This window comes from Procambarus clarkii, chromosome 28, assembly GCF_040958095.1.
Source record: "Procambarus clarkii isolate CNS0578487 chromosome 28, FALCON_Pclarkii_2.0, whole genome shotgun sequence".
NCBI lineage: Eukaryota > Metazoa > Arthropoda > Malacostraca > Decapoda > Cambaridae > Procambarus > Procambarus clarkii.
Window position 1 is genome coordinate 13113397 of NC_091177.1, and position 20950 is coordinate 13134346.

The 20950-nt window shown below is 36.1% G+C and overlaps 2 protein-coding genes across 3 annotated transcripts; one reads left to right on the forward strand and one right to left on the reverse strand.

The window, feature by feature from the left end:
• The first annotated feature begins 31 nt into the window (after nucleotides 1-31).
• Nucleotides 32-12124, forward strand: LOC123754953 (ubiquitin domain-containing protein UBFD1). Of its 2 annotated transcripts, none has more exons than XM_045737300.2 (7): nucleotides 32-168; nucleotides 1654-1814; nucleotides 3439-3565; nucleotides 3885-4036; nucleotides 4923-5051; nucleotides 7207-7395; nucleotides 7940-12124. In XM_045737300.2, the coding sequence occupies exons 1-7, from the start codon at nucleotides 147-149 to the stop codon at nucleotides 8039-8041; spliced, it is 882 nt and encodes a 293-aa protein (XP_045593256.1). In that variant the 5' UTR covers nucleotides 32-146; the 3' UTR covers nucleotides 8042-12124. The 2 variants fall into 2 exon arrangements, with proteins under 2 accessions (XP_045593256.1, XP_045593257.1); XM_045737301.2 differs by having other exon boundaries at nucleotides 154-281; nucleotides 7940-8184.
• Nucleotides 12125-17049: 4925 nt separating this feature from the next.
• LOC123754954 (immediate early response 3-interacting protein 1) lies at nucleotides 17050-20655 on the reverse strand. Its single transcript, XM_045737302.2, has 3 exons — nucleotides 20523-20655; nucleotides 18691-18792; nucleotides 17050-17254 (listed from the first exon to the last, which is right to left on the reverse strand). Exons 1-3 carry the CDS (start codon nucleotides 20611-20613, stop codon nucleotides 17199-17201), a joined length of 249 nt encoding a protein of 82 aa, XP_045593258.1. The 5' UTR covers nucleotides 20614-20655; the 3' UTR covers nucleotides 17050-17198.
• Nucleotides 20656-20950: the final 295 nt, after the last annotated feature.

Sequence of the window (20950 nt, forward strand, 5' to 3'; positions counted from 1 at the left end):
AGTGTAATTTAAGGAGAGTGGAAGACCTTGCAGAGAGGATTTGGGGAATGTTTAGCTGGGGTTGACACAAGAGCTCATGTGATTGTTGTTGTTTTGGTGGCGACAACGCATTTTAGGCCGTGGCTCAGTCGCCTCCAGCACTCACTATGTCCAACGAGGAGAAGGAAGGTGATTATTGCCTCACGCTTCGTCTGGCTACACGCACTAACTGCTTCCTCTCGATTTTGACGTTGATAGACTGAAGGGATGTGGTAGTGAGCCGCTAATAATGAGAGAGCCAGGTATTGCAACAGATGATTGTCATGGCAAGGTGATCAGCTGTTTTGATGCCAAGGTGCGTGGAGGCGGCGAGGGAGGCAGCCAGGGCAGGTCACTGCCAGCCTTCCACCTCTGGGATGGTTCTCTGGTGGTGGTTGTGGTCATCTTAATGCACGGAAACCCTTACTACACCCCTCGGTATTTTCTAGAAGGATGTGATATAGGACAATTTTATTTTAAGTCTAAATTTTAAGTTATTTTACCCTGCTGGTAGACTAACTTGAATACTGATAAAAGTAGGCCCTAATACATTTCATGTTCAATATTGTGTATATATACATTGCTTCCAAGTTAAATATTCACAGAGTGTATGATGGATAACACCCTTAGTCAAAATTTAAAATGAATATAGCCAAATAAAAATTAGCAGTGTTGTTTACTTTTGGACTTGTGTAGTTATGTCCTATCCCATATACTGAAGATATGTGCCATTACTGGGTAGAGGTCATTTGGCGTGCAACTCTGGGAAACGGTTGGAGGATGCTGGTGGGTAAAGTTTTATTAATTCTAATTGAAGGGTGTGTGGAGACTTTGGGTGCCACTGTTCCTTACTCACAACTGGTTTCTTTCAGGGGTTCTATCTATCTACTGGAGTTGACACTGAAGCAGCTCAAGACTGGTGGCTCTACTAATCAGTCAGCATTATGACCATTTCTGTTAAAAATAACTTCTGCTCGTATGGGATTTAAACACCTGTTACCTCTGAAAGAATGAGCTAACCATACATTTTATTTCAAACAATTAGTCAAAATATTTGACTATTTATTCTTGCTTCCTGCTTTTTTTTTTTTTTTTTTAATACACTAGTACTTTGTTTAGTTTTAGAGCTGAATATTAGCTTTCCATTTTTCATACTTAAGTACTGTATAGACTTATTTTTTATTTTCTTAAATTTTCATGAGGTGGAAGGAATTAACCTGGAATAGAGTAGCATAGGAAAAGTGATGAATGACTATCATTTCAGTGCAGATCACCATTCTTATCCACTTAACATAAAATATAGGAAAAACAAGATTAGAGATTTTTTATTTTCATTGGCAGGAATTGATTAATTTTTCTTAAACTTAAATTACTGTAAAGATATTTCAATAGAACAGTAATTCTAGCTATTCTTTATTTGAAGAGAGGAGACTAGAGCCAGAGGAGAGAAGACAGTTTTATTTTTGTTTAAATTCTTCAATCTGTTCACTCTGGATCGAAACTATTGTTATTCGCAATTGGGGACTAGGGAACAGGATATTTCACTAGGGGTGACCTGGAAGGAATTAACACTAATGTGTATGCATACTTTGTACATTGAAGTTGTATTTTAAGCAAAATTATCTTCTCATACAGTAACCAGTAGTGATGAGAAATCTAACAGTAAGGAGTGTGAAAGCAGCAAGACGCACGCAGATAGTTCTTGTGAAGCTGATGGTGCCACATCAAATAGTCGGCCGCAGAGTTTAGAAGAAGCCGTGCAACCTGACACAAACGAGATTAAGCCAGATACTCAAGTGAGTATACAGTACCTATTATTAAATGAATGACTGGATATAACAAAGGGGATATTAACAAGATGTTAAATATATAAAGACAAAAGTTACATGAAACAATGGATACAAAGCTGGCATGTTTAGATTAAAAAAAGACCTGATCTGCTATTGGTTTGGTAACAGAGTTGTTGATTTATGGAACAAATTACTGGTTAATGATAGAAATGGGATCGTTGGATTGGTTCAAGCAATGGTTCAACATATGTGAATGAGTTTGCGCATACTGTATATAAGTAGGAATTACTTCACATTGGCCACTAGGCCTGCAGTTTCATGTATTCTTGTGTTTGTTCCTTATTTACAATATACTGTGTATGTTCACATACATACAAGGCATAATATTTTCCTTGTACAAACACAATGATTAAATTTTTGCAAAATATTCCAAATTTACTTTTGTTACATCTTTTCCATTACAGTATTCTTATAATAGGGTTATATACTGTATACATATTGAACTTCCATATCCTTTATTTGATGTTCTTAATAAACGAATTGTACACGGCAAGATTTAGTAAGGAATTCTTGTGGATAATTAGTGTTATGTGGGATTCCTGTAAATGTGGAAATTTTGGAGCATAATTTAAGTAGCTACTACATTATTTTTAATGTAGTTTGCTACAAGTCTGTACATCTGGATATCATAATTTTACATACATTCAAAATAATATTACAATGTTGTGATGTAGAAGCAAGCATTTCCACTGTAAAATTGGGCCAGGCTGCGACAGTAGAACAAATCAGATTTACTACAGGTATTCGTAGAGTCCATCGGGGCCATAAATGTACTACCTTTTGGCTCTCATTTGGGACATGTCGGTAGCTCTTTGACAAGTTTACTTTGCTAACACTTCCCAATTTACTTTTCAATACAGTCCTCTAATTGTGGCATTTGATATGAATCATCTCTGATGTAAAGTTAAGTTTTCTATAACAAATGCAATATCCTAAGATACTGTACCAACAAGATTTGGCAGTAAGATACATGGTACCTGCTCTTACTTTGTCCAGGTTGTTTTGGTAGGAAAGGCAGTTATCCTAGTCTCAGACTATCTTACAATTTAGTTTCTTCTGCAAATATAAGTGAGAATTGCTCTTGTAATGTCCCATCTGTCATGTGACGTTTTGAAATTACTTACGGTTTTGACATCCACTGTCTTCTCATTCAACATTTTCCAATCATTTAGCCATCTGCCAAATGTTGCTCCATACACTTTTGTCCAGGTTATCTTGACAAGCATGACAATTGTCTAAGTTTATTTTTTTTCTAGTAGCTTAGCATCATCAGCAGACATGTTCATATAATTCCGTATTCCCTCTGGTTGCTTGCTTACATAGACAGTGAACATTACTGGTGCTAGAACTGAACCTTGTAGTACTCTAGTATTTTTTTACAATTATTGACACTGCATTCCATTCTGTGATGCCCCAAGCCCACTTGGCCAGAACTGTTCTACTCCACATGCTGGAATATTTGACAGGAAAGGCCCAGGTGCACTGCACACACAGTTCTGAGAAAGCAGAGTTGCTCTTTACTGTGTATATACTGTATTTTGCACTCATAATACATTTTTCTCTTCTCCAGTCTGAAGCCCTACCATCTGGGGAAGCGGTAAGCTTTAAACTTGTCTATAATAAGACAAAATATGATATAGAATTTCCTTTAGACGGCACAATCAAGCAGTTAAAGGAACACCTAAGTTCTATAATTAGTGAGTATTTTTGCAGCATTTCACTTGGGTACATGCAAGTTTTCTTAGCTTTGCTCTGTTGTGTAATGAAGACACGTCTATAATTGAAATAAAGTCAATAAGTAGTGTCATGTACCTGGTATTGCTTTCAAAGTTAACAAGTTTGATGAAATTTGTTGAGATGCACATGACTGATACCAATGAAGAATGACATTTAAAATTAATGTGTGTATTTTGTCAAAATAAAATTTATTAATGTACAGAAGCATATTACAGCACAGTATATAGAAACATGTAGCTCCATATACTGAACGTATAATTTTGTATCTTTTTTTTTTAGACGTGTTACCAGCAATGCAGAAAGTAATGATAAAAGGGCTAGCAAAAGATGAGAAGACACTTCGAGAATTGGGTGTGACGCGGGGGGCTAAAGTTATGGTTGTGGGATCTAAGCTCGACGATGTTGTCAGTGTCAATACTCCCAAATCCGATGTAAGATTGCATTAACTTTTACACTTCTGCTTGTATCAAGGCAGACTGGTATTATGTATTAGTAAACCCACCTATTTATTAACTTAATACTAATAATAAAACCCTTCAGTGCAGGCGATGAGTCACAATAACGTGGCTGAAGTATGTTGACCAGACCACACACTAGAAAGTGAAGGGACGACGACGTATCGGTCCGTCCTGGACCATTCTCAAGGCGATCAAGTCGTCCTGGACCATTCTCAAGGCGATCAAGTCGTTCTGGACCATTCTCAAGGCGATCAAGTCGTTCTGGACCATTCTCAATCGACTTGAGAATGGTCCAGGATGGACCGAAACGTCATCGTCCCTTCACTCTCTAGTGTGTAGTCTGGTCAACACAACCCTTCAGTGTTCAGAATTATAAAACCTAACATGGCATTTTTATCTAAAGTGCATGAACTATTTTTTTATTTTCCTATAGTTTTGCTCTCCTCCAAGGTCATACAATACTTTAAAGTGGAATTGTTAGATAAGGAAAAGTATACCTGTAAATTGAGATATGCTTGAATTCTTATTTTATTGAAATCATGTAGAAACTAATTAAAGATTTAAGTCATACAATGCAAGTACAATAATGTAATGTTTGGAAGGCACCAGCTGGTACCCATAATAGAACTGGATTATGGGCATTCTGAACTCCAGGTAAGCCTAGGAAAATTTGTGGTTAAGACATGTTTAAGCTCATCATGGTACAGTAAGGTTGGGTGTGTTTCTGGGCATCCAGAGATGCAAGTTTAATCTCTCCCATAGCCATAATACTTTCTTCTATTATAATTTGATCAGTAGAATATCTGTAATGTATTTTTACATATTTTAAACATTAAAATACATTATTTCTTACCTGTAGAGCTCATCCTCTGAGAAGCCAAGTACCACCACCACCACAAAAGAACCTCTCAGCAAACAAAAACTTCATCGTAAGATCCTTGATAAAGGGTTACCGGATGATGTTATGCCAGGAATTAAGAACAGTAAGGTACCACTATGAGAGAGAAAATTGTGCATGTTAAAATAGTGTACCAATCTAAATTTATATATTGTGAAAATATCTGTATTGCATAACTTGTGAAGCTATTAAGCACATTTATGAGTAGTGACTTGGTCGATTCCTAAAGAAAATACCATCCTAACCCTAGGATGGGTCTATGCTGAATCAGGGCAGGTTGACTACATCAACACAGCATAAAACTTTTCAAACTATCCATGTTGGGTCATATTGGTGCTAAGAGAGAGTGGAGAGAGTTAGTCAGCACATCATGTCATCCAAACCCCACCAGTAAGTGGGAGTTGGTTGGGGCTTGCCGAGTACTGTAAGTGGCATTTGCGGCTAATTTCTAATCTCGGTACGTCCTGGGTTGATGGGGGGGGGGAGGTGTTAGTTCCTATGATCAGTAATTATCTCCTGACTCTAAGGCCAATACTATACACAAGCTCTACAGGGGTGTGATGTCTAGTTCTTCAGATCCCAATAACTCCCTCTGCAGCCTCCAGCATTCCTCTATATTTTTGGGTACAAGATCTTTCTTGCCCTTGTGTATGGATGATCTTGTCAGAACCTCCTTCTTGAACTGTGGTTTACATTGCTTTTGTTTAGTTGCAGGCTCAAGAGCCGAAGTGTTGGTGCTGGCAGTCCCGCCATTGGCTTCTGTTGGCTTCTTGCAGCTGTCTTTCTCTTCATTTGTTAGAAATTTGTTGAGTCTTTGGTACTCGCCATTTGAGTCATTACCCTAACGTCCAACTCTGCCACTATTGAGCAGTTGAAGCCGCTCGGCTTTACAGCCTTTTTTGGCTGTGGCTTCTTAAATATGTTGACCAGACCACACATTAGAAGGTGAAGGGACGACGACGTTTCTGTCCGTCCTGGACCATTCTCAAGATGATTGAGAATGCCTCATCGCCTTCTTAAATATAATTGGGTGCTAGCATTGTGTGTGGAGGTGGGGTCAAAGACTGGTGCTGATGGGTCAACCCCTCTTCCCTCTTGAGGTTTTGCCAGGAGGCAGTGAGCCCAGAGAGTTGCCCCTTCCCTTTTCCGGCTTTTTGCCCCCCCCCCCCCACAACCCCATCCCTCTTTCCTTGGGAGACCTCAAAGTAACATCTGTGGGGCATTGGTCATTGTCCTGACTTGAGTTGGTCTCTAGCTCTGGAGTCTATGCTTTTCAGCAGTGGTGATTTTCCTGTTTGAGTTTCCCATTACATTTTTTTTTTTTTTATTTCTTAGACCCTTGTACTTGAACATTTATTATTTTACTGTATTACCATTTTACAAAATGCTGTGTATGCAGTACACAGGGTAATGGGAGACACACAATTTCTTTAACCATTATGCTGGAGGTGTGGTCCATTATGCTTACCTTCAGGTTAGGACTTTGCACAATTTTTGTGATCATTTGGCTTTCTTATTAGACTTCAGTCATGGTTTTCTCTCACCTGTCCTTGCCTTTTGTTTGGACAGCATTCACCTTGAACTCTTGTCTTGGCTTTTGGGCTTCTTTTTGCACACTGCTATGGGACAGTGGTAAGGTCACTTGCATTTGGCCATGACATTCTCTGTGCTTTCCCAGTTGAGTGTACTACTCCAAGGAAGTACTTTTGATAATGCACTCAAATCTTCATTTAAAATAATTTTGTTATTCAAAATTCAAATGTTTGTGTTATTGTAGCATGTAATATCCAGATGATACATAGAAAAAGTATGCAGTGATTAATTAATTTTTGTATTTACATTACTAAACTCAGTCTTGTGTACAAAGAAATCACATTAATGTGATGTATCAATGATAATTTTTTCAAACCCATTCTTATTTTTGGCTGTAACATATACAGTAAATAATAATCCAACCTTTATCATTCAACTGCTGGAAAAGACCTTTCCCAGTGATAGGGAGATTGAATCAATAAAATAATGTTTTGGGCTCTACAATAATGTCGTTTTTCAAGCCCAAGCTTTCTCTAGGACAAGAAAATTGTGACCATGTGATTCTCTCTCCATTCGGAATTCATACTAAATGGTTTCTGAACCTGATTGATTGGACACCGTACACATCATTCCCTGTGATTCTAATAAAACTCTTTATTCTAGTCTAATATTAATGCAAAATTTCTTGTTTTAATATGCTAGTATTCTTCAGGATGTCTTGCCATCGTATCCATTATCTGGAATGGTTAACAAACACGGAGGAAAAGTTCGACTTACATTTAAATTAGAACTAGATCAGATATGGATTGGCACTAAGGAACGCACGGAAAAGATCAACATGAACCACATCCGGCAAGTTGTTTCAGAAGCAATAGAAGGTCACGAACAATATCACATAATGGTAAGAAATGTTTTAACATTTTAGACTTAAACTCTATATTAAAAAGTCATTTATATCATTGTGAATAAAGTATTTTTTTTTTTTTTTTAGCAAGGTCCCCTTTGATGGCATTCCCTTCAGGTTTGTTGAAGGTGACCCTGCAATGCCAACGCATGTCTCGCTACCCTGATAGTACAAATCGTGTCTCTTGTACCCAGTTTGATCTTAACTTGGGAAGTAATTGAGTAAAAAGGTTTTCTTAACGGCTAGCTTTTTTTTTATATTGCTCTCCAATCTTTGGGCAAGTGCTTGTCTATCCTGTGCCAACGGGAAATGAATTGAACTATCAGGGGGAAGCGCCAAGCAATTACGACTGCAGTATATAGCACTTGGAAGGGATCAGGATACAGAAATGATGGTGGTGGTATTTTACTTTGAAGATTGTGTAATGTACCTTTTTCACCCGACTTCTGTCTGATAGGTAAATATTATTTACTCACAATTATTAAATTAATTGTATCAGCTAAGACTGCAAATATTGTATTTTTTTTTTTTTTTTTTTTAGGGACTGCAGCTAGGACCTACAGAAGCCTCACGCTACTGGATCTATTGGGTTCCTGCACAGTATGTTGATGCCATCAGAGAGACGGTTCTTGGCAAGTGGTAATATTTAGGGGACATTAGGGTTTTCATCACCAACACATTTTTATTGGTTCACAAAAATCATGTAATTTTGCCTTAGTAAGAGCAGATGGAACTTAAGGAGCCTGCATTAGCACTGAACATCAGAGATAGGAAAGTTGGTAAAGCATGCCAATAAGACTTGATATATTACCCTTCATGGCAGTGTGCTTTGCTTGTTCTTTGCGTTGTGCATTTTGAATTGAATTCAGTTAGATGGATGACAATTTCTCTTGTTCTACCCATTTTCATATTTCAATTGCTTCAATGTTTATGGCTTGAAATATATGTACACGTGCCATGCAAGTTCTTAAAGACGGTAGCGCGAGAGAAGTGTGTGTGTGTGTGTGTGTGTGTAATAGTTTATTGTCGGAGGCTGAAAGTTCCATCTGCAATGCTCGGGTTGTTATTGGCCATATGGGGGTGAAGGATGAGAGTTGTGTTGGGCAAGGTGATTTTTGAGAAAGCTTTCCACATGTTTAATATTGCTCATATTGTGAGAGGATTAGGGCCAAGATTTTTATCACATGGTGCTTAAGAAATAAATAATTACAAAACAAGGCTTAATCTAACATAACAATATAAAGAATGTATCACAAGTTGCAAAAGAGGAAAATAATATAACAAAGTCGCTGAGAAGGAAAAGTTATAAATTAGTGTTTTTTTATATACAGCATTACTTTGTGCTGTGATAATTTCAGGGAAATAGAATGATTATGGAAAAGTGTAAAAGATTGACACTAAAATACCTGAATTGAAGATTTTTGTACCTTAGCTTTCATCAACACTGGTCTTTTAGCATGTGCTCTTAAGCTGAAACCTAAATAACTTCTGTGCAGAATTTATCTAAGTAACCTAATAAATATTTTTTGCACCTTGTACATGTTTTGTCCCACCAAGCATTTTCTAAAAATATCATAAGTCTATTACCTTCTATGAAATATGCAGGCGATGAGTCACAATAACGTGGCTAAAGTATTCTATGGTTCTATGAAATAGTGTTAATGGCTATTTTTTGGTTATTTATAACCTCAGAAAAGTACTGCACTATTTTATATAATGTATATGTAGAGGAAAACCGAAATAAATAGGAAGACCGTGTGGTAGTAACTACTGTGAGAACATGGTGCAGCCCACGTTTGATACCAGTACTGTATTTTAAGAAAATATACAATTTTGATGCAAGCAGGTAATGGCACTAAAGATAAGTATTCAGAGCTAATTATTTATGACGATGATTACAGCAGGGTGCAGTGGGACATGCTTAAATAAATTGTGCAAAGAAATCCAAGGGCAAAAATATCTGGCGAGATGTGTAATAAAATCTGGGAAGGTGAAAAGTATTCTGTGTATAATTACTGATACTATAATGCTGCCTTTCAAATTTGTGTTGTGTACTGGCAGCAGCTGTCATTAGCTAGCATTTGCATTAAGAGCTTGCCAGAATATGTAGCTTGTGTATCCATGTACAGTATTCAGACCTACAGTCCATGCTTAGTTTCTCTTTAGTACTAATGTAATTCTTTGATGTTGACATTAAATGTACTGTACTGCACTGAACTTAAAATTGGGCATTAGAGGGAAGATATTTTTATGGGCAGTTGGTTACATTGACATTTAAAAGGTAATGTATGTGTATAAAATATATTTATATTTAAAGAGCTTCTAGTTACATAAACATTTAAATACAGTACCAAATTTCAGTGATACAAACACATTTTTTATCAGGATATTGAAGTTTATTTTGTATCCATTTGACACACACACAATTAATGATTGGTGCAATTATAATTGTGCTGCCTCTTGGTAAGTTCTGCTACATTATTAATGTATATGGCTTATTACTCTGGTCATTCCTAGACATAGTAATTCAGTTATATAGGCATATGTTGCAATTGACAAAGGTCATTAGTGCAACTAAAGTCTACTGTTGATAGAAAGTGGATATTGATGCATAATATATTCAGACTTGCTGTAAGGATTAAGCTAATATTAACTTTAAATATTATTGTAATTAAAATTTGGACAATTTGTGAATGGGTTTGTACTTGTGATATAGGTTTAATGAGTAACACTTAGTAAGTGCATTCTTTGGTACAAGAAATTCAAAGGTATTCCAGATTAATATTTAGTGGCAAAATTTTTGAACTGACTGGTTAATGGAAATATTAAAGTTAAATAATAATTTAAGAGGTGGACATCTTATCACAACAATATTATGTACTCTAGTTAGATGTGAACATGGAACAATCATCACTGACACTCGGGTGAAAGAGATTTATATGTGCAAATGGGACTTATTATTGCCTTTATTGAAGTACATTTTAAATAATTTAGCTTCAGCCAATTTCAAAGATGACTAGGAAGCATGGAAAAATATACAGATTTGTATGAATTAGGCAAATAGTAAGAGTAGACTAAAGCTTTAATACTAGAAATGACTCGAAGTATATTGGGTATGTGCAAATATTCACAGATAACAGGCATACATAAACACTTCAGCATGCATAATAAAATTGGTGTTTTTCACTTCACTTTTCAGAGGTAAATGCAATTATTATAATATAAAGTTCTTAATTTTGTACTGTATATCATAATGACCTGTTGTACAACATGGTGACTGGTGAAGGACCTAAACCCATGCGGAGATTTCTGTAGTATTTCTGCAAATATTTACTCGTTAAATCTGTCCTGCCTTAACCTACCTCCCATTTTCTTTTAAATGTTTGTGGCCTTTGCATGCAGTCTTAACACCTCTTCCCACATGACCATATTAAAGATTTGTAACACTTGCAAGAGTGAGCGTGTCTATCTTTGAAGCCTGTCAAGCACTTCACCCAAGCACATATAACGGTACAATACTTTATTTTCATGTAGAGATTAAATACCAGACAGAATAAGCCTTGTTTTGCATTTTTGTATTGTTAACGGATGACTTTGATAATATAAGTCGTTTGTTTGTATGCAAATGATAAATACCATATATTGTTCTATCCTGGCAAATGGAACTTGCAACTTCATTGCTTCTTGTGACATGAATTTTGTTTAATTAATATTGAACATTTAGTGAGATGATAGTGACTATGCAGTAAATATTAAGGAAAAGAATGTAAATACAATTGTCATTGATGAAATGGGTAACTTGTGTATGGCGGTATGGAACTGTGTACATGGTAACTGCTGCGATCGGCAGTTAGGTCGAAAAGCTGTGTCCTATGGTTTGTGTTAAAAGAATTACTCCTATTTTTGCACCTTTTATATATCTAATTGTCTGCACTTTCAAAATAATTGTGATTGCAGCTACTAGACAGACTATATCTAATAGTGATGTTTAGTAAATAAGCAAATATACATTTTATTTGTATTGTGTGTTTATATACAAAAATATGGGAATACGTCTATGGTCTAATTCAAATCATTCTGAACAAAATGATAGCCCGAATAGCAGCATACATTCTACATTTTTGTATGGGAAAAGCTTTGTAAGAAAAAAAAATATTTGTTTCTTTCCAAGAAAATACAGCTGTTCATCCTAGATTTTAGTTCTATGAATCATGACTGGCAAGTGTAGAATCTTGCTTTGTTTTGCAAATGGGAAGCTTTTCATAAAGATTTAAGAAGCCCATAAAAGGTGCGAAGAAAACTGGTAAGCCCGAGTCTGTGTTTGTGTTGGAGGACTACGTCTTTTTCTTTGCTCAAAGGTACACTGGACAAGAGTGTTCGAAAGGATTAGAATATTCATAATAGTTTTTATTAGCATATACCTTGTTTGCTTTGGGAGGGGGATCTGAAATTTTCAAACTGATTCGCTTGTGAAGTTTTCTTTTTGCAGTACATACTGTGTACAGAATACGAAAACAATATTGCAAATATATTTACTGTTGTTTTCTGTGCTAATTTTCATGTATTTTGTGTAAAACATTCATTTTTTTCTTTAACTAATTTGTGCCGTGCTTGGCATTTATCAATAATTGTGTAGTATATCATATAGTTTTGATATTTTCAGATTACGGGGAAGGTTTCTGTGGCAATTGTTAAATTTTTGTACAATAAAGAGATTTAATAACAATAGATATATATATATAATACTTTTTCTGATAAAATCTGAGTACTATACTGTAGACTACCAAGTAACCATTACCACTGTGAAGAATTCAAAGGATCGTGAAAGTCCCTTTAAAAATTAGGCCGATTCTCTCATTTACAATTTTTTTGGAAGACATTTAACTACTGAATAAACTATGCGTATAATCATTCAAAATTGGCAAGTATAAGCACATCTGCATAATAATATGGAGAAGAGTGCATTTATTGTTGTGCTAAAAACCTGATTTGTACCAAGCTAAATGAATTTATCTTTCATGACTGGAAATAGTTAATACACAGTACCATATGAGAAATTAGTTTAATAGTCATGGTTACTGTGTCATGGAACTCATCTGTAGATAGTCCCTCTTACTGTCGGTTTGGCAAAAATAGTATCATTAATTTTGTTAGCTTCTTACTGGTGATCATTTCTAACTTGACTTGTCATCCTCTTAAGATTAGGTTTTTGATAATTACTTATAAGATTAGCATACAGCTGCATCTAGTCAGGGGAGGAACCCATATTTATGACCAGGCTGGCAGCAATTACTACGTTTATCTCTGGCATATACAATCGTATTGCCACTTGGTCACGTCTATTAGAGGGTTGATAGCTTCGTCTTTGAAATGAGTTGTAATGAAAGATTTATCAATGTATTGATAATTTGCTACCCTGGATGGAATATAAAACTAATTTATATACAGGCTGTGTAAGGCTAGATATGATAAATACTGTGTGTTTAATTCAAGAAAGCTTCGATATTATTAATCCAGATGTTGGTGTTTCAAACAATATGTATATCTTACTGAATCTGTATCAGAGTAGCAGACAAACGGCTGTAACTTTGGGGTTTTGCTATGCCTTGCTACAAAATTATCATGGCTATCTGTTTTGGTTGCTCAAGGAAGGACTGTTGTAATTGTTTAACCCCGTGTCTATGCATTCTCAAGCTTTACATTGTCTATCACAGATTAAACAAACTTGTGCTTCCTTCTTCCCTTTTATTTTTATTCATATTTTGTATAGAATTTCAAAATTTTGCCCTTAACACTTTCCTAATTTTACTGTTAGCCATTTAGACATCACACACAGTATCAAGTCAGAACCATAAAAAGAAAGAACTTTATATAAAATTATAACTGAATGCAAGATTGAGGTGACAATACAGTACAGTACTAGGTTATAATAAATAATATACAGCAGCTTTCATACCTAGTCTCCAAACTTTCAGCTTTACTTGATCATAGTTCTTCAAAACCTTGTCATTTGTTACACCTGCTCAGAATTCAATAACAAATTCAAAGCATTAATGTGTAGTAGTAGGCATCCTTCAGTCTCCGGAGACTATGGAGTTGCGCCCTAGTTGTCAATTCTGGTGCAGCGTCTGGTGTGACTGATGAGGCCAATCCGAGAGTGGCAGTCCTTCCCACACCGAGCACAAACGAAGTCCGATTCTGGTCTGTCTTCCTGGTACTGGTTCTTCCTGTCTTAATGTGTACTGTACAGTATAAAGTAACACATTGTTCCTACATAAAAGGAAAACTGCAACCAGACAGCTTGGTCAGAATTACTAGCATATAGCAACTACTATTAAGAAGTAATATACTTGCTTCATATTTTCATTAGCTTCAATGCAGATACTGTACTGTAATTAGATGTGCCTGTGCGTTCCACTTAATTTATCCCTAAGGAACTCCACTTTCTGGGAAGTTCTACAGTAATCTTAGGTCCAATAATTACAATTAATACATATTCCCGAGTATACAATTAATCTCTTCCCAGCCTGCTAGATATTGGTCAGTTTGGCAAGGTGAGAAGCTTATATTATAAGCCGCTGACAACAGATCGTAGTCGGTCTAACTCCAAGAGTGGTTTAGTACAGGTGCTTGGGAGAGAGCCCAGATCCTCAACACCAAGTAGCATTCACCAGCAACAATGTAACACTCGTTGAGTCTAGTTCTTCCTCCTCACAGAGCAGACAGCCAGAGTCTGGCTGGTTCGAGCTTCCATGCTCTCATCATGCATGCGAGCTCTCCCGACCCTGCTTGCATGCGGACTATGCTCTACAGACACTACCCCCAACTTCACTCAAGCTCTCTGCCCAGCTCCAAGCCTCATCTCGGCTATCACAGCACCATTATATTTCCAATAACAGACTGCTGTAACAAAGACTGTATTACAAGCTTCTCACCTTGCTAAACTGATCAACATCTAGCAGGTTTGGGAGGAGATATTAATTGTAATTAGTTGTACACTTTGGAAAAGATGTTAATTGTAATTAGTGAACCTGGGATTAATGTAGAACTTCCTGGAAAGCGGAGTTCCTTGGGGATAAGTGGGATTAACAGGCACATGAAATTATCTACACTGAAGCTAATCAGAATATGGAGCAAGTATATTACTACTAAATATAGTTGCTACATAACTCCCCTGTCCCACGTGACAAAAGAAACTATCTCTTTCAGAAACATTCCTCAAAATTAACAGGCCTTTGCAATATATTATCAACCTACTATATATTAGAGATCAATGAAAGAATTGAGGGGGTGCACAAAATAGGACAAATACAACTGAAACCCTGGATATATGCATGTGCAGATCTGTTACATGGTATTTAACTAAGGGAAGATGGAATCTGAAGTTCTGTGATTATTGAAAAAGAAAAGTGTGCCCTCAGGAATTATGCAGAGGGAGTAATAACCTGAGGAATAACTATGGTTTGAACATTATAGAACTGTCTATATAATGTACAGTTGTTGCAGAGTTTAGCCTTTGGCATAAACCTTGACATTAAATACAATACTAGTATAATATATGGACATTTTAGATGTTTTGACAAAGTGCAAAATGGTTTCACTATCCCCTTTGCATGTGTGTGACATACACTAATATATTATATTTAATACTCATCTATGTGATGATAATCTTCATGCATAATTGTTTAGCAAGCCTTTACCTGTAGTGTTGCCTTGTCTGTATTTTATATTGGATGGTTGCTGATTGGAATTTAAAGGCTAAAATCTCTGCTACAGTATCTATAATACAAAATTATGGACACATTCATATAAGATAAATTAAATGGTGTCACTAATGCACATCTTTGCCACGTCTTAAGAACTTGCTCTGTATGGTGATTACCTATCAGTGACCATGAGGGAGTGAGATTTAGCTGTTCATTACCTGTCTCTTAGCAGTTTATACCTGATGCATTAATTACCTCTCTTAGCATTAATGTTTTCACCATAATTTTTCCTAAAGTTGTGGATTGAATTGACTTCAATAGCCTCTTCCTTCAATACATTCCACTTGCCAATCACTCATACAAGTAACAAGAACTTCCTTGCATCTCTGACTCAACTGTGTGCAGCATCCACTGATGTCCCAGTCTCCTTTTAATTAGACATTCTTTGTGAATCGGATGCTTTTGATATAGTTCGCCTTGTGCGTTTCTGTTCTCGTATTGGCATCCTTGGTGATATTCAGCACCCTCTGATTCTTCTGCACATATGATGGTGCTACATAGCCTTCCCGGTTTGGTGCCTTCTTTAAATAATTACTTTTAATTAGACAGGCTTCCTTTGTCCACTTTGTCTAACCCCTTAAGAACCTTGTATGTAGTAATCATATCCACTCTGTTCCTTCTCTCTAGAATTGTGAGGGCAAGTTCCCTCAACCTGTCCTTGTAGCTGAGGCCTCTTAGTTCTGGTACTAATCTAGTTGCAAACCTCTGAACTTTCTCAAGTTTATTTTAGTGCATTGCAAGGACTTGTAACTATACCATGAGAGAAAGACAACTACAAGAAACATCAAGAGAAAAAGACCTGGGAGTAGACATAAATACAACACTAACACAAGGAGTTCATGCTTACAGGATAACACCATAACACCAGCAGCATATGGGAAGTTGGCAAACATAAGACTTAAACAAAGAAGGTTTCAAATCTATACTCAATTATGTGAGACCATTACTTGAGTATGCAGCCCCAGCATGGAACCATGTAGATATGATAGTCAATGTATGACTATGATCATATACTGTAGTGATATCTAGTCTGTAGGTTCCTGTAGTCATACCTACATGACTCGGGAACTTGGTGTACAGGTTCCAGAGTCGCATACAGATATGACTCTGGAACATGTACACCAGTTGACTGACAGTCTAGATCAAAGAGCCAAAGCTTAACCCCTGCAAAATTTTGGTGCAGTTATGCTTATTAATTTTAGATATTGCTCACTGATATGCCTTTTTTCCTACTTTTGAAAAGTCTGACTTCAGGAGGCTACATGACCCAATATGAATAGGGTTCACACCAATATGTGAAGGCTTTAACTAGGAATTGCATAGATAAATTTTTGAAAAGTAAAGTCCAGTAATTATTGGAATAAAGGACTAGGCCAGTACAATATGACTTGAGCAAATTTGTTACCAACTCTTGAGGTATTTCTACCGAGATACCTAACAATCAAACGTGACAGGATAATAGAGGACCTCCAGCACGAGGCCATACACTATAAGCAGACATGCTGCAGCACTTAGGTTATTTTGGCAAGCACCAAAATAATAGGCAATTACCTGGGACCCTGAAACCCACAAGATATGGTCGCTGGTTGGATCTTTGAGACCCAAGGAGTCGCTGGTGGCCTTCACGTCTCATAAAATTGGTCAATCATGGTGTACGAGAGAAAACATTACCGTCTGCCTCTTCGTGAGACATTTTGGTATGTAGCAGGAGCTTAATAAAGGGCCCACAATGTAAAAATGTAATCCAATAAATGGCCTACATGCCTCTTAGCTCTTGCTTTTTATTCAACATATTAGAATGGAATTTAAAAAATTCTTATGAGTGTACAGCACATTTCATAAAAATAAAACACCTAATGGAGCACATTACAAAAAAAATCAAATATAAAAAATTATCTTTATTACAAAAACAATACAGTCATCCAAAATACAGTTTCCTGAGCATCACAGATAGTGAAACATTCTTCTTTTGTAAACTGTGGGTCCTTGTTCAAGCACTTGCAATATGCAAATGGAGGAATTGGTTTAGGCTCATCAACCGAAGATGAGCTTAAAAATAATTATGGCAATATTAACAGGAATGAGAGGATCTGAAATGGAAAACAAAGCAGTACATTCAGGTATCCCTATCTGAAAAGGGAAAGATCAAATACATTTTCTGTTACATAGATTTTCTTAGAGGAAAATTTATACTTTTCATATATATACATATAGTATATATAAATATACAGTACAGTATATGAATTTGCCTATATAAAATATAGGGAAATTCACAGACATCACAGTAAAGCAAACAGATTAAATGAGGAATGATGTAGTCTCCAAATAAAAATATAAACCCTATCCTGGCTGAGCACCAATACTGCTGGTGTCACAAAACAACAGATCAAGGTAGGAAACATTCTCCTCTTCTGAAAATGTTCATTATTGCCTCTGAAGACATATTACAAAAGCATTTTTTATAATAAAAAGAGCACAAAACATTTCTATATAATGCAACAGTCAAGCTTTTTTATATCAATAAATAGCACAAGATAAACAAACAAAAGAAATGAATATCGATGGACCACACCCAGAGTGAGCACCCTGCAAAGGTATTTATTTATTTATATACAAGTTGGTGCAGTGGATTGTGAGAGTACACAAAATTGGTGTTTGCAAGTTACACGCAAACAAAGCTTTACTTCAGAGAATAGCTTAACTAGGAAAATGATTGAGTGAATTAAAATTAAGATCTCAATAAATGGATGAATGAAAATAGTCCCATTAGCCCCATTCCTTGGGGTATGGAGAGGGTTACGATGGCTAGCATCCAGATGAACACCTCTATTAATAACAACTCCAGTTCCCAGAATAGCAGGATTACAGAATGGGCAAATGACCATATTTCCATAAGGATATTATCGCAGGCACATCACAGGTCAGGAATAGAGGTGACCTGGTCAAGAAGGACAAGATGATCTGACCTAGTATAACAGCCTCATTAGATGTTGAGATGCAAGTCTCGTCCTAATCACACACTCAGACCTTGACAAAGCACTCAGGAGAGTGCAAAAGACTTTGTATAAATTCCTTACATAAATTTCACAAATACACAAGTGTGGGTTTTTATCCTATGCCAATATGGATATACATAGCATATGTGGTATGCAAATGATGAAATAGCAAGAAAGTGCACTTGTTCATGAACAGTGCTTATGGAAAGAATCATACTACAGCATGTATATGATAGAAAAGTGGAAATAAGATTATCTGTAGGGTTGTCTAATCACTTGATAATGCTATGTAAGATTCAATACCTTTAAATTTGTTATATTTTTTAACTATATTCACAAGAGTTCCCTGCATTTTTGTGGTTTCATTCTATGTGCCAAGCAGACATTTAAGTTTTTGTCAGCACCAATGTCCAGAGATTGACGATTTTACTTTAATATGTGAAACAAATGTCTATCTGGAAGAGCAAATAACATACTATACTAAAAATTATATTTCAATAATAATAATTACAAAGAAAGAGGAAACTCACATTTCATAACTGTCTTGATGGAACGAATAAAGTGGAAGATCTGTGTCTTGACGCCAGGCTCTTCACCAAAGCCATGCACGTGTGAACCGCCCCATCCGGGCACTGCAAGAAAACACTTATGTATTATTAAAAAAGCTGAATACGTATAAGGAAACTGTAAATATGCAATATGAGAATCATACAAATATACAATGTTTCTCTCAAGACATTACAAAGCCACTTTTAATCAACAGGCCTATACTGTACAGTATTAATGTAGTATCGTAAACACAATTAAATTGTAATAATGTGACGTACACTATCTATGAGAAAATCTTTGGAGCAAGAGTACAGGATGTAGCTAGCATTCTGGGTCACTTCAGACATATGCCATATCCATGGACCATTATATGCTAAAGGTTACATAACCTGGAGTCCACCTAGACCATTACTGACTGAGCTGGTACCAAGTCCAAGTTGTACATGTAACCCACATACACTCTGGTGTAGATAATGATGGGAGCATTTAGTGGAGAACTTCATTACCTACACCAAAGTGTATGCAGGTTACAGTAAAACTTGGATTGGCTACCACCTCAATGCCTCCAGATTCCTAGTGGATTCGGGCAGACTCTAGGTGATGCAACCTTTAGCATATAGGGGTCTATGGGTACAAGAGATAGGGGTCCATGGGTACAACATGCATTTGAAGTGATCCAGGATGCTGGTTCGATCCCAATCTGCAGCTCCAAAGATTTCCTCATAGTACGGTACAGTATAGTATCAGAAGTATAATGCTGGCAGTAGCACAGTACAGAAAAAAACTTGATATTAAAGAAGACAAAAAGCAAAATATTAATGCAAGCAAGTTGATAATTAACAATACAGTACTTGTATGTATGACTAACACTACTTGTATTTAAATTATTTATATTAGTTTCTACATCATTAAAAGACCAAATATAAACCAAGTTAAACAATAATTGAGAAAAATGCTAAATAGGATATAAAATATTCAGCCAGTTAAGCAACTGTTCCTTGACAGCATGTATCTGTAGGGAGAAAAGCATTTTACAACCATGTTTATTTTACCAAACTTATCCTACTAAATCAAATACTGATCCATTCAAGCAACTAAAGTTTTAGTTACTTTGAGCCAACTACAGTATTTTCATTGTATATTCTCAATTTTGAAAAATATAAAATATCATAATACAAAATGGATGCAAAATCTGGAATACTATTCTGAGGAGCTTTAACAAATACCACAATTAAGCCTAATAATGAAAAAAAGATTTGATCTAAAAAATTATATTGAAGTGCCACACCGATGGTTGAATGTGACGCAAGTTACTACAAATGAGCACTTCAATATGCACTGATATTGGTGATTTTATTAGATGATAAAATCTTTGCAATGTATATGATACTGAATTATTGGGATACAGTACTGTATTAACAAGAAAAAGGTCAATGGGAGTACTATGTTATTCAGGAACTAGTCCATGAGGGAATGCACTCTTTGAATACAGGACAACTTTTATAACAATCTATGTAATCAACCAGAATAACACAAATGCACTTGAGTTTGAAAATAGCATGGCGTCACTAGCAGGGTGCACAATACTCAATTCTAAGTGCTGTTAGAAATTTTCAATGGTGTCCTAATTAAGCCAAGCCAAAGTTACAAACTAAAATCAAATCTAACTTAGAATAATAACACCAGCTTCAGGAAAAAACAATTGACACAATGCTGCAAACATTGGGAGGCGGACTCCTCCCGACTCTCTCCCTGACCTTAATAGTACACAACATATATATATCACAAACTGCCAATAGTGCTCTACACCCACATTTTGATAAGAATCTTTCCTCGTTTAGGATACAAACAGCATTAACACAGAGGACGATGGCCTCCAGCAGACTGTAGATCCCGAACGCCATCGTGGAAGTAAACAAACACACTTTCTCACAACTATATTTTATTGACAAACTCATGCTCTTATTTTTACTCTATTTAAAACATAAGTACAATACGTAGTAAAAAGCACGAAGAGATTTCTTAAAAATTGCATTAAACTCACTTTAAATACTTAAACTAAAAAAAGTTGTGCAACTTTTGTAACTTTACAAAGATGCATCACCTCTTTCTCAAACTTTTTTTTTTTTTTTTTTTTTTTCTTGACAACACTGGAGGCGGCTTCCAGAACCTCTTGATCAGTGTCTCCCACGTGTTGACCACCCGTACTGGGTAAGATGGATAAAGATTAAGCCACCCAAG